The following is an 11,386-nucleotide window of genomic DNA, read 5'->3' on the forward strand; positions in this document are numbered from 1 at the left end:
TGTACAGTCTAAACCAGAGTTTTGGCAGTTATTTGGTTACATGGTTAACTCCCCAAATAATCAGTTGGTGTTTCAGGACAGCGGTTTTCTGAAGTAGCAGTCATCTTACACGAAGTCATCATTGACTTTCAATATAATTTGAATTTGTCTTAAAATCAGCAGTTTCCTAATTAACTTTTTTTTTTTTTTTTGAGTGCCACAGTGCAATAAACAAACCCCCCAAAATATAATTCTATGGGGGGAAAAAAATTCTTGGAAAAAAAAAAAAATAAAATCAATCTTTGCTTTTACCAGCCCATTTAATTTCACCAAAAGAACGACTTACAGAAATTACACAACCGACTTAAACTAATATTAAAATAGTGACCAGAGCACAATTTCAAGCTGGAAGTACCGAGTTTTTCAGACTGTGACTGCATAGTTGCAGTGGTGCTCTCAACCTCTCTCAAACATCACTTGTACCTCCTACTTAAACTATTGCATGTGGCCCTGAAGGCTGGTCTACTTTTTCCAGCTAGACCATACGGTCTGTTACAAGTGTTACTTTGCCTGTGACTCTTCAACTGCAGAGGTGCAAGCTGGGGCAGAGCTATCCATTGCGTTTCAAATCACGAAGTGAGATGGCAAAGTTAGCATTATTAAACAAACCCTGCAATATTAGCACTGGAGAACACATGCTGGAATTGTTAATAAAAACTGAGACGACTGTCTACTGGTCTGAGGTTTTAACTGGCAGGTCTCTGTAACATGAGATTGAATATTATAATGTCATGGTAACCTTTTCTGGCAACTCGGCAACATCTCAGCATTCATGTATGAGACCAAGTTTCTCACCTTCTGGCATGAATGTTCTTGATCCCTCTTTTTGAACAGTTACATTTTCATTGTTATTATCTCCAAATGTCTGCTGCTAATCCAGGTTCATTAACAACAACCAAAAAAAGGTAGTAAGTGGCAGAGCAGGCTATTAAACGATCATCCACAACAGTCTGAAGTAAGACACATGACAGAGAGCAGGCTGCTATTGTGCACTAATAATGAGCATTACAGGTTAGAGCAATTAATGTGATTCTGTCAGATTCTGGTGTCAACCCTATTAAAAATCCTTTGCATGCAGCAATGTACAGGTAGGGGACTGACAGCTGGTTTATCCTTTAAAGCAAATTTTCAGTGAAAACTTTATACCTTATAGAAGCTGTCTGTTCACCATTTTCTTTTTTTACATGTTTAGTGCACTCAGTATCACAAATAAAATGTAAAATAGGCCTTCTGTAAAGAGTTATTTGAAAGCATTTCTGAAGCTTCAGAACGTTACATCAAATTTTCCATCACATTTGCATTTCTGAAATGACTTTGGTTTTTTAAGTCCCTGCCACGGTCCTAGATTAGTTATTCCCCTCTGCTTTGCTACCTAACTTTTCCTAAACGCTACCCGCTTTGCCACATTTTCAGCTCCAAATTTTGCTATCAGTTTATTTCTGACATGTTCATCATCTTTTTGCAATTCCAAATCATCCTCTCTGCTCCATACAGGGTACCCATCCCTGCGCTGCCCCGTCTGCAGAAAGTATAAAGTAGCCTCCACTTCACCGGTGTTTTTCAGAAAGGCCTGTGTAACTGTGAACAGGTCCATGCCAAACTTCTCCATGAAGTGCTGCATAGTTTTCACTACTTCTCCCACCACACTGGAAGAAGAGCAAGTGCTTGTTGGTCTTTCTTCCCTTCGTAACTGAGTGTCAGCGAGAGTGGAGTCCTCCGGTCCAGTTTTCAAACCAGATGCTGTTTCTCCTGGGGACTTTCCCCCTCCATCTTGTGCAGAAAGTTCTTCTGAAATGTGTGAAGTGTCACTTCCTGACTAAAAGTAAGAGAAGAGGAGTCATCAGTTAGACATGGTATTTTCTGGCAAGCTTCTTTTATCACTGCTACCCAACCACCTTCCACTGTGACTCTGCAGTATATAATAAACTCAGAAATCACTAGGCACCGTAAAATTCAGTGACTGAAGTGAGGCCACATGAGTTAACGAGGATATACAACATCACAGAAAAGTATGAAATATAAGGGACAATTTGAACAAATGAAGTATAAAAGGCAAAAGTAAATGTTAGTACAACTGCGGGAACATTTCATGCCTGAGGCGAAAGTGCGACCTCCATTAGCCAATGTAGCTTTTAATGCGACAACGCTGCGACGTTAACTTCCCCGAGTTAACTTGGGCAGGCAATCAGAAAGCACGCTGCAGCAAGGCACCGTTCATCATCACCGCGCAGGTCACGGCCCACAGGAAGCGCCCACTTAGCCATAGCACAAGGGACGTCAGGCGCAAAGCGGTTCAAGACGTTCACGATGCTGTGCCGGTTCGTGACAATCAGGACGGCTGCTCCGAGCCGCTCGCCCTCAGGGGCACCCCAGCAGCCGCAGCGCCGCGCCCCGCGCCAGCCCTGCACGCGTTACCTCCGCGCTCTCGAACTCCCGGTTAGCCGCCTCGAAAAGACCCGTGCTTTGTGCGGGCTCCTCCGTCTGCTGGCGCTCTGCGGGAACACACGAGCATCGATGCGAAGGCGCCCGCCGACCCCTCCCCCCCGCCCGTCGACCCCCGCCGCCCCGCCCCGCCGGCGCCCCCGGCTCACCCCCGAGCAGCGGCCGCAAGTGCCGCAGGTAGCGGTCGCGCATGGCCTGCCAGCTGTGCCGCGTCAGGCCGCCTCGCTCCAGCTCCTTCCAGAGCGCCAAACCGCCCGCCCGCGCCGCGCCGCGCCCGCGGACCGCCCGCAGCAGCGCCGCGTCCTCCTCCTCCGTGAAGGCCAGGCGGCCGCGCGGCAGGGCGGCGGGCGGCGCGGGCGGCGCGGCGGGCAGCCTGAAGGGCTCCAGCGGCAGCCGCCGGTTGCGCTCCACGCACTCCGTCACGTACTCGGTGGAGATGGCCCCGCCGGGCGCCGCCTCGCCGGGCTGCGCCAGGAGCACGGCCCCCGGCTCCTGCACGCGGCACAGCCGCCCGCCGCCCGCCAGCACCAGGGGCGCCAGGCGCAGCTTGGCGAGCCCGGGCCGCACGTAGAACCGCATCGGGCTCCCGTCGTCCCACAAGAACAGCGACCGCGAGCGCACCGCCACCGCGCCCCCTCCTGCCGCCATCGCCGCGCTGGGCGCGCAGGCGCGGGCGTGCCGGAAAAGCCGGCTGGAGCGGAGAAGATGGCGGCTGCGGCGGAGCGCGCGTGTGAGGCGGCGGAGACCGAGTCGCGCCTCAGCAAAAAGTGAGGGAGGGTAGGCGGTCAGGTGGAGCCGGGCCGTGCCGGGCTGGGGAGGCGAGGCGAGGCGAGGCGAGGCGAGTGGAGTGTCTGGCTGACCCGGTGCGTGTCTCCGCGAGGTGATCCGTCGGAGCGCGCCATGCTGAGCCCCGCCGCTGCGCGGCTCCGCGGCTGGGCCTGGAGGGCCGCACCCGCGCTCCGATGGCGCCAGGCACTTCATGACCAGAGCAGGTCGGTGCTTTGCGGTCTGACTGGGCCCGCCTCGTTCCTCATGAAGTTGCGGTCTGCGGGGTCGGGAGCCGCGGGAAGAACCGCGGTGCCTGCGGACCGCCGGACTGGGCGAACTCAGTGGGGAGTTTGCCTTATTTCTCATATATGTTTCGTGGGGTTGCTAGGCTCTTATGTATAAACTGACCTGCGGAAGGTCCTCGGGCATATAGGCGTGCATCCTCAAGGTCTGTTTACGTGATGTTTAACTCAGTTTAAACTTTCTCTGAGTATTTGTATGTCATAGGAGATGAACTGAAAGAGTTCAAGAAAGAACATGCTTATTCATGCTCAAGCATTATTTTGGCTTTTGGGCAGAGTGAGAGAAATGACAGGGTTATTTGTGCGGTAAGCTTTTGGCAGAATTCTGCCCTTAGAGGTATCGGAGTACCTGCTGCATCTGATTTCTTTCTCTTTTGCAGTGAGCTGAAGAGACGTTTAAAGGCTGAGAGAAAAATAGCTGAAAAAGAGGCAAAGCAGAAAGAGCAAAGTGAAAAGCATTCAAATAAGCCTTCCTTGACTTCTGACTCTGAGAATAACATTGGTGCTGATGAGGAAAGCTTGGATCCAAATGTGAGCATGTGGCCTCATGCTTATTAATGATCTGAGAATAAATGTCATTGATTTATATTTGATTTTTTGTTTAAGGGGAACTAAATGGTTAAAAGAGGAGGGACCTACATATTCCTACATAAGGGTAGCTGTGTTTTAATTTACAACCTGTAAAATATTTTTAGTTTCTAACAAAATAGTTTGGTTTTGTTTGTTTCTGGTGACAGCAATACTACAAGATCCGTAGCCATGCAATCCAGCAGCTGAAGGGCACTAATGAAGATCCCTATCCTCACAAATTCCATGTAGACTTATCTCTCTCAGATTTTATAGAGAAGTACAGTCACCTGCAGCCAGGAGATCACCTGACAGACGTTACAGTGAGAGTGGCAGGTAAAGGCTTATCTGGGATACAGAAAGATGGTCTGTTGCTTTGCTAAGACAAGTCTTGTCTTAGCTGCTTTTAGTGATGGGGTGGTCTCCCTTCAGATTTTCCCGATCCTCCATTACTCAGTCATGAAGTCTGTAGCAGTGCTAGACCATTCAGGACATGTCCTTTCAGACTGAGTGCACCTGTGCAGCAGCCCTTACGACTACCAGATCAGATTGTGATATGGGCTCCAGACCCAAAGTTCTTACGGTCTTTTGTGCACTGGTATTAATTTTGAGACTTAACTGCTTCTCTTTCACGGTTAGTGATCAGTTCAGAGCTGATGATCCCTTGTCCAAGTGATAATATTGTGGCTTTTGCCCCCGTATCCTTTCTGCTAGGGACTCTTCCTGATGTCCTGCATACTTTAATATTTAGGTCGAATCCATGCAAAGCGTGCCTCTGGAGGGAAGCTGATTTTCTATGATCTCCGTGGCGAAGGAGTCAAGTTGCAGGTCATGGCAAATTCCAAGTAAGTAGGGGTATTCCCAGTAACATTCTAAACTGAACTGCATTCTGGGGCCTAGAGATCTGTATTTGGACGTTCTATTCCTTCATCTCCTTAGGCTATTTATCTGGGTTGGCTTAGGCAGCCAGGTAATGTTTGGCATAGGATGTTGTGGTTGGCTTCCCTGCTAGAAGGATCCTTTTTTTGAAGGAATTGGTCTGGGGAGAGGCTTGCAGGACAGTTTGGAATGTTGAATTTTAAACAAACCTGCTTACATTGGTTTTGTAATTACAGGCTCTACAAATCCGAGGAAGAGTATTTCCGTATTAATAACAAGCTGCGTCGTGGGGACATTATTGGTGTAGAGGGGAATCCTGGGAAAACAAAGAAAGGGGAACTGAGTATTATTCCTTACGAAGTAACTCTGTTGTCTCCGTGCCTGCACATGTTGCCTCATCTTCACTTTGGCCTCAAAGACAAGGTACTTGTCATCCCTGTCACTCTTGGAGGCAATTTGATGGATAGGTCTGAATGAATGACCTTTTATATCTGCTGATGGTATCAGTCAACAAAGGAACATTACTTTCCTTTTGGTGTTTTTTCCTTTGGCTGCACATTTTGTCTAGCTTGTTCTAAAGATATTTGTTCTTTTCAGGAAACGAGGTATCGTCAGAGATACTTGGATTTAATTCTTAATGATTATGTGAGGCAGAAATTCATAACCCGTGCGAAGATCATTACATATATTCGGAGCTTTCTAGATGAGTTGGGCTTTCTTGAGGTAAGGCTTCAGTGTTTGTTTCTGCATACTGAATGTGTTTTAGAGCTGCTGAGTTTCAAGGATGCTTTATATTCAGGCTCATATGCAAAGTATTTACAGAAGTGAGAATAATTACCTCAGCACGGTCTGTTTTATCAGTTTAATGTAATGGGAGCCATTCCTTTCCTCTCTTTTTAAAGTTAGGACTATTCCTCAGTTGGTGAGGTTATGACCTGGGAAACTTCTGCCAAGGTAGCACTTCAAACTACTGCTGTCCTTTCCTTATTTCAGTAAATTACAGTGGAAATAACGTCTTTGAAATGGTGTGTTTTGCCTCTGGAGGTAAATGCCATTGTTAAATTAATTTTTTTTTTTTATTTTACAGATTGAAACTCCTATGATGAACATAATTCCGGGTGGAGCTGTGGCAAAACCTTTTATTACGTACCACAACGAACTGGATATGAATTTATATATGAGAATTGCTCCAGAGCTTTACCATAAGGTAAAATACACGCCCTTCACGGCTGACCTTATGTTCTCTGGACTATTGTGATCTTATTCCAAAAAAAAGTAAATGTAGGTAAAATGAGGATTATACTCGAAGAAAGGTGGAGTTATTGGAACTGGAGGAAACAAAATGTGTCTTGAATGAGATTTGTAAGGTTGTATTGCAATTGCGTGTGTTTGAGCTCTGTTTAGTTCTTTTGAAAAAGTTAGTGTGTTTACAGAACTTCTTTTTGTTTAGATGTTGGTGGTTGGAGGCTTGGACAGAGTGTATGAAATTGGGCGTCAGTTCCGGAATGAAGGAATTGATTTGACTCACAACCCTGAGTTCACAACTTGTGAATTCTATATGGCTTATGCAGACTACCATGACCTGATGGAAATTACAGAGAAGTTGCTTTCAGGTGACGTATGCAATATTAATTAAAAAAACAGTAAGGATCTCTGGAAGAACTGCCTATTATGTGGCATATTCTTCATCTAAACTTCAGGTTCCTTTTGTAGGGATGGTGAAGCGTATTACTGGAAGTTACAAGATCACTTATCACCCAGATGGTCAAGACGGACAGGCCTATGAGATAGATTTTACCCCTCCCTTCCGGCGTATTAACATGGTGCATGATCTGGAAAAGGTCATAGGAGTGAAATTTCCATCAACTGATTGTTTTGAAACCGAAGGTTAGATGCTGTGTGTGAATGTCCTGTATTTCTTCCTTAACAGAAAGGGGGCAAAAGGTCTCGACTTCTCAGCCTGCAGTCTGTCAACTGCTTTTTCGAGGTGGTGCTAACAAACACATGGGATTGCTTTTCTCTGGTTTTCTCTGTTACCTAGGAGTCCTGAAAGAAGCCTTCATGCATTGCAGTCTTTGGCAGGATCTGACTCTCTTGCCTCTTCCTTTGTTGAGTATACGCATTGCTGTATACTCAAGAGGCATATCTGGGGAGTTCTTGATCTGCTGAAGTGACACAGCTTTTTATTTCTTATTTCTTCTGTCTTTTGTGCAGTTGAGTCTCCATGCCTGTGATTGTGGGTTAGGAGTACGATTATTTTGGCCTTTCTTCAAAATGTGCATATATGCTATGTTGTTGCTGGAATCCAGAGCCATGAGGAAACAAGTTCATACACTTTTTACTGATTTCCAGCACACACCCCCTGCCCCCCAAATAATAATGTCCGGCAGTCGTGTGGGGTTGTGCTAAGCTGTTGTCAAGTTCCCAAAATAAAATAACTTACATTTTAGTGTAAACTGGTTAAAAACAAACACTATTTTTGTAGAATGACATTCAAGCTCATGTTTTCCATTAAGATCTTATAAATCACTCTAAGACAAGTTGAAGGATGCAGAAGGGAAAAAACCATGGTTGCCTGGGTGGCTTTTCTAATTTTTGTCTACAACAATTTCAGAAACTCGCAAGTTCTTTGATGACCTTTGCACAGAGAGAAATGTTGAGTGTCCACCTCCCAGGACAACAGCCAGGCTTCTTGACAGAGTAAGTCAAGGTGGTGGTTTTATAATCCTAATGTCTCTGAGGATCTATCTGTATCAACAGAAGTCTCTTCAGATCAAAAGTTTAGTTGCATCTGGGAAAATACACTGAAATGCACTTCAGCTGTTTCAGTATAACAGTGAGAAAACTTGCTGTGTCAAAATAGTTTTTTGTGTTGTCTACACCAAAATGTAGTTTACTGATGCCTGCTTAATGTGAGCACTAGAGATTTTAGTTTGATAACTGGTCTGTTGTGCTTAAAGCGGGTATCTTATGTCAGTTTTGTCTGTGACATCTGTGTGTTTGTAGTACCTTACCAAACTGGTAGGCTTACTGTATAGATGTTCTGTCAATTGTATTAAGTCGTTTCCTTTGTACCCAAAATATTACCTGATAGCTGTTTTTTCTGCTGCTTTTCCTATTTGCCTTTGTTGTAACGTCCAAACTGAATTATGTAGTGGTTTTATACGGTTTTAGCTATGTCGTTTTTCTCACCCAACTAGAACACACGCTCTCTGTTAAGACATTACCATGATCAGGAATTATTAGTTGAGAAACTTTCCAGTTTTATGGTAGTTAAGAGAGGGAAGCAGGATGTTTGGGGAAGGCATTTGTATTCTACAAATTGTTTCGCTTTTGTTTTCCCAGTTAGTTGGTGAATTCCTGGAAGTCACTTGTATCAACCCTACTTTCATCTGTGACCACCCACAGATCATGAGTCCTCTGGCCAAATGGTAAGAGCGTGAGTCACAGTCATTATGTAACCCTTAAACCCTCTACTCCTACTTTATTAAAAAGGGGGGGGAGGTCACATGTGTGAAAACAGAGATTTTGATGTTGTATACTAGTCTGAATTCTGTCACCAACCAAGATAGACATTGGTTCCTGAGCTGTGAAACCTGTCATCCAGGGAAGATGTGTGCTGATGCTTCTCGGTTTGAAGTTTTGATCACTGTTACTGCTAAGTGTGGGCAATCCTCCTGAAGTAATGTACGTGCTCTTTGCTTTGCAAAGGTGTTTATTTTAAGGTATGGTTGTTTTGTCTTTTTCACATAGGCATCGCTCTCATCAAGGACTAACAGAACGCTTTGAACTCTTTGTAATGAAGAAGGAAGTGTGCAATGCGTACACAGAACTTAACGATCCTTTCCGGCAGCGGCAGCTTTTTGAGGATCAGGCCAAGGTACGGTGTCTTGCTGACAGTGAGTCAATGATATAGACACGTAGGCAAAGAATATTTCCCATTTGGGAATATTTCTATTCCAAATCTGTCATTAGTCCCTACTGCTGAAAAGGGTTGTTACTACTTTGACCAAGTATTTCTCACTCAAGTGAAAGCCAGTCATTAAAACGTAAGTCCTTTTAAAGGAACCTTTCTCTCTCAGGTAAACAAGTCCAAACACTGCTGTTGATAAGTTTTTTAGTAGTGTGACTTTGTTTTGGAACATCTTCCCTTTTATTCTACCTGAAGTGCTAATCTGAAAAAAAAAAAAAAAGCAAACGTGTTTTCTCTGTCTTGCTCGGGTTGAAAGTTATTTTTCCCCAATTACACATTTATGTAGTCGTACAACATCATACCGCTAGGTTCTTAAATAAATTTTTGTGTCTCGTAAGAGTTTGAATGGTGTGTTAGAAGTGGCCTAACTTCCTGAACTGAGTTATTACTATTTTAAATTAGCTCACAGAGTGGAGCTGGAGACTGGAAATTATTAGGCCTGCAAATTTATAATACTGTGTTTCTCTAGATGAGCCTCAGAAAGGACTGACTGAAACTGATTTTGTTATTAATTAGGTGTATGCGTCCATGAATGCGTGTGTGCCCGCACATGATTGAGGTCAGACAATGCAGTCTGTAGAAACAGAGTTCCTGTTCTTCCTGCTCTTCCCAATGGCTTCACAGTGCCTGAGAAGATGAAACAGTTGTCAAAACCATGAAAACAGACTGACGTTAACTAACTTATTTGATAGTAAACTTCAAAATACGTAGTCAGAATGAATAATATTACAGATGTCCTTTACCTTTGGTCTGTTGTGTATATATATGCTTGCTGCAGCTGTCTCTTATGGTTATAGCCAGACTTTGCAGACATGTGATTATATGCACTAAATGAAAATTTAATGTTAGGGTGGAGATTGGGATGAAGGATGGCGGTTTGCATTTCAGGATTTCAGACTCAGGCAGAAAAATTTGCTTTAACAGTCTCTTTCAAAGTCTTGAAAAATTGAGAGGGTTAGCTAGTCTGTGTTTTTATTATTATGACTTTCAGCACTTGGAGGCTGTCGGGGTCAGATGCATTACTTACCATCTCAGTGTAGGGTTTTTTAATCTTTCTACTTCAGGGGGAAAAAAGCCATCCCTAAGCTTTGTTTCATGAAACAACTACTGATGACTCAAACAATTATGCTTCTTAGTTGTTTCTGCAAATGTTAAAGGGGGGGTTGCAAGCTATAGAGAACCTGAGAAGCCTTTGACAGCAGTTTATTTCCCTGTTGTCTGCTGCCATATGGCCCTGGAGATAGCTTCTACTGAAGTGAAGGGCCTGGGCCTTTGTCCAGAAAGGAGACTTACAGATCAGAAGGGAGTCAAGTCTGGAGCTATTTTGGAAGCACGTGTACAAGTGACCTCCACGGTTCTCCAGGTGCTGAGATTCCTTCCTTTTATTCATGCAGCTGTATAGGGTTTTGGTTTCATCAGTTACATTGGCTGCTACAAATACCAATATTTCTCCTGTTTCGTGGTGGGCTTTAGCAGAAGTGGTGCTATCTAGCTCTGTACAACCCACCTTTTACTTTTATCATTTAGGCAAAAGCTGCAGGTGATGATGAAGCTATGTTTATTGATGAAAACTTCTGCACTGCCCTGGAGTATGGCCTTCCTCCTACAGCTGGCTGGGGCATGGGAATTGATCGCTTCACCATGTTCCTTACAGATTCCAATAACATCAAGGTAAACGTTGGAAATGGCAGTGCCTGCTGCTGGCTTTGTCAGAGAGCAGGGAGTGGGACTCTGCAAAGCAGGCCCTCCCCCTCACAAAACCAGCAGCAGGCAGCGTGGCCCTGCGAGGTTCTTCAAGACGGAGGAAGTCCCTCCTCTGTTGCGCTGGCTTGGAGATCCCTGCGGAGCGAGGGGCCCCTGCCCCACGGCGGGTGGCCGGGCTGAGGGCCGCTCTCGCCAGCCCTGCCCGCGGGCTCTTGCTCCCCGGGGTGCGGCGGGGCGGCCCTGGCGCCCGCTGACGGTGTCCCCTTTCGCAGGAGGTGCTGCTCTTCCCCGCCATGAAGCCGGAGGACAAGAGGGAGGCGCCGCCCGACCCGCCCGCCGAAGGCACCTCCGTGTAGCGTGCGGGAGGGCGCGCGCCGCCAATAAACGCCGCTGTCCGCTGCCCGTCTCTGTGTTTCTCTGTGTGCGCTTGCGCGGGAGCCGCCGCTCCCGGCGGACCCCGCGCGCGGTTGACGTGGCTGCGCGTGCGCGGGCGGGGTGTCGTGGAGGCGCGTGGGTCGGTGTCGGCCCGCGGGGGTCGCTGCCGCCCGGCCCGGCGAGGAGCGTCGGCACCGTGAGCCCGGAGGCCGGGGCCCGGCGCCGAGAGGGGCGCGCTGGGCGCAGGAGCGCTGCGCTGGCTGCCCCGGCGGTGGAGCTCTGTGCTCCGCGGCGGCTGGGGCAGGGCGGGGGCCCGGAAGGAGAGCGGTGGCGCCCG

At 46.6% G+C, this 11,386-nt stretch overlaps 2 protein-coding genes across 3 annotated transcripts; one reads left to right on the top strand and one right to left on the bottom strand.

The window, feature by feature from the left end:
- Positions 1-280: 280 nt before the first annotated feature.
- On the bottom strand, positions 281-3,129 carry TERF2IP (TERF2 interacting protein). The gene is made up of 3 exons (XM_086468851.1): positions 2,631-3,129; positions 2,455-2,531; positions 281-1,855 (listed from the first exon to the last, which is right to left on the bottom strand). The coding sequence occupies exons 1-3, from the start codon at positions 3,127-3,129 to the stop codon at positions 1,412-1,414; spliced, it is 1,020 nt and encodes a 339-aa protein (XP_086324977.1). The 3' UTR covers positions 281-1,411.
- Positions 3,130-3,178: 49 nt separating this feature from the next.
- Positions 3,179-11,055, top strand: KARS1 (lysyl-tRNA synthetase 1). 2 transcript variants are annotated; one of them, XM_086468885.1, is made up of 14 exons: positions 3,179-3,248; positions 3,932-4,082; positions 4,289-4,454; positions 4,870-4,963; positions 5,234-5,420; positions 5,595-5,720; positions 6,085-6,204; positions 6,448-6,610; positions 6,711-6,884; positions 7,612-7,697; positions 8,343-8,428; positions 8,751-8,877; positions 10,498-10,641; positions 10,947-11,055. In XM_086468885.1, the coding sequence occupies exons 1-14, from the start codon at positions 3,187-3,189 to the stop codon at positions 11,028-11,030; spliced, it is 1,770 nt and encodes a 589-aa protein (XP_086325011.1). In that variant the 5' UTR covers positions 3,179-3,186; the 3' UTR covers positions 11,031-11,055. The 2 variants fall into 2 exon arrangements, with proteins under 2 accessions (XP_086325011.1, XP_086325010.1); XM_086468884.1 differs by lacking the exon at positions 3,179-3,248 and adding an exon at positions 3,382-3,473.
- Positions 11,056-11,386: the final 331 nt, after the last annotated feature.

The sequence above is a fragment of the Leptosomus discolor genome, chromosome 8 (genome assembly GCF_034619465.1).
Source record: "Leptosomus discolor isolate bLepDis1 chromosome 8, bLepDis1.hap2, whole genome shotgun sequence".
Lineage (NCBI taxonomy): Eukaryota > Metazoa > Chordata > Aves > Leptosomiformes > Leptosomidae > Leptosomus > Leptosomus discolor.

Excerpts from the sequence above, each read along its gene's own strand:
- TERF2IP (XM_086468851.1), bottom strand. The coding sequence starts at position 3,129 with ATGGCGGCAGGAGGGGGCGCGGTGGCGGTGCGCTCGCGGTCGCTGTTC. Across the intron at positions 2,532-2,630 it reads CTTGCGGCCGCTGCTCGGGG|AGCGCCAGCAGACGGAGGAG; the intron begins GTGAGCCGGGGG and ends GTGTTCCCGCAG. Across the intron at positions 1,856-2,454 it reads GGGAGTTCGAGAGCGCGGAG|TCAGGAAGTGACACTTCACA; the intron begins GTAACGCGTGCA and ends TCTTACTTTTAG.
- KARS1 (XM_086468884.1), top strand. The coding sequence starts at position 3,382 with ATGCTGAGCCCCGCCGCTGCGCGGCTCCGCGGCTGGGCCTGGAGGGCC. Across the intron at positions 5,721-6,084 it reads ATGAGTTGGGCTTTCTTGAG|ATTGAAACTCCTATGATGAA; the intron begins GTAAGGCTTCAG and ends TTTATTTTACAG. Across the intron at positions 8,878-10,497 it reads TTTTTGAGGATCAGGCCAAG|GCAAAAGCTGCAGGTGATGA; the intron begins GTACGGTGTCTT and ends TTTATCATTTAG.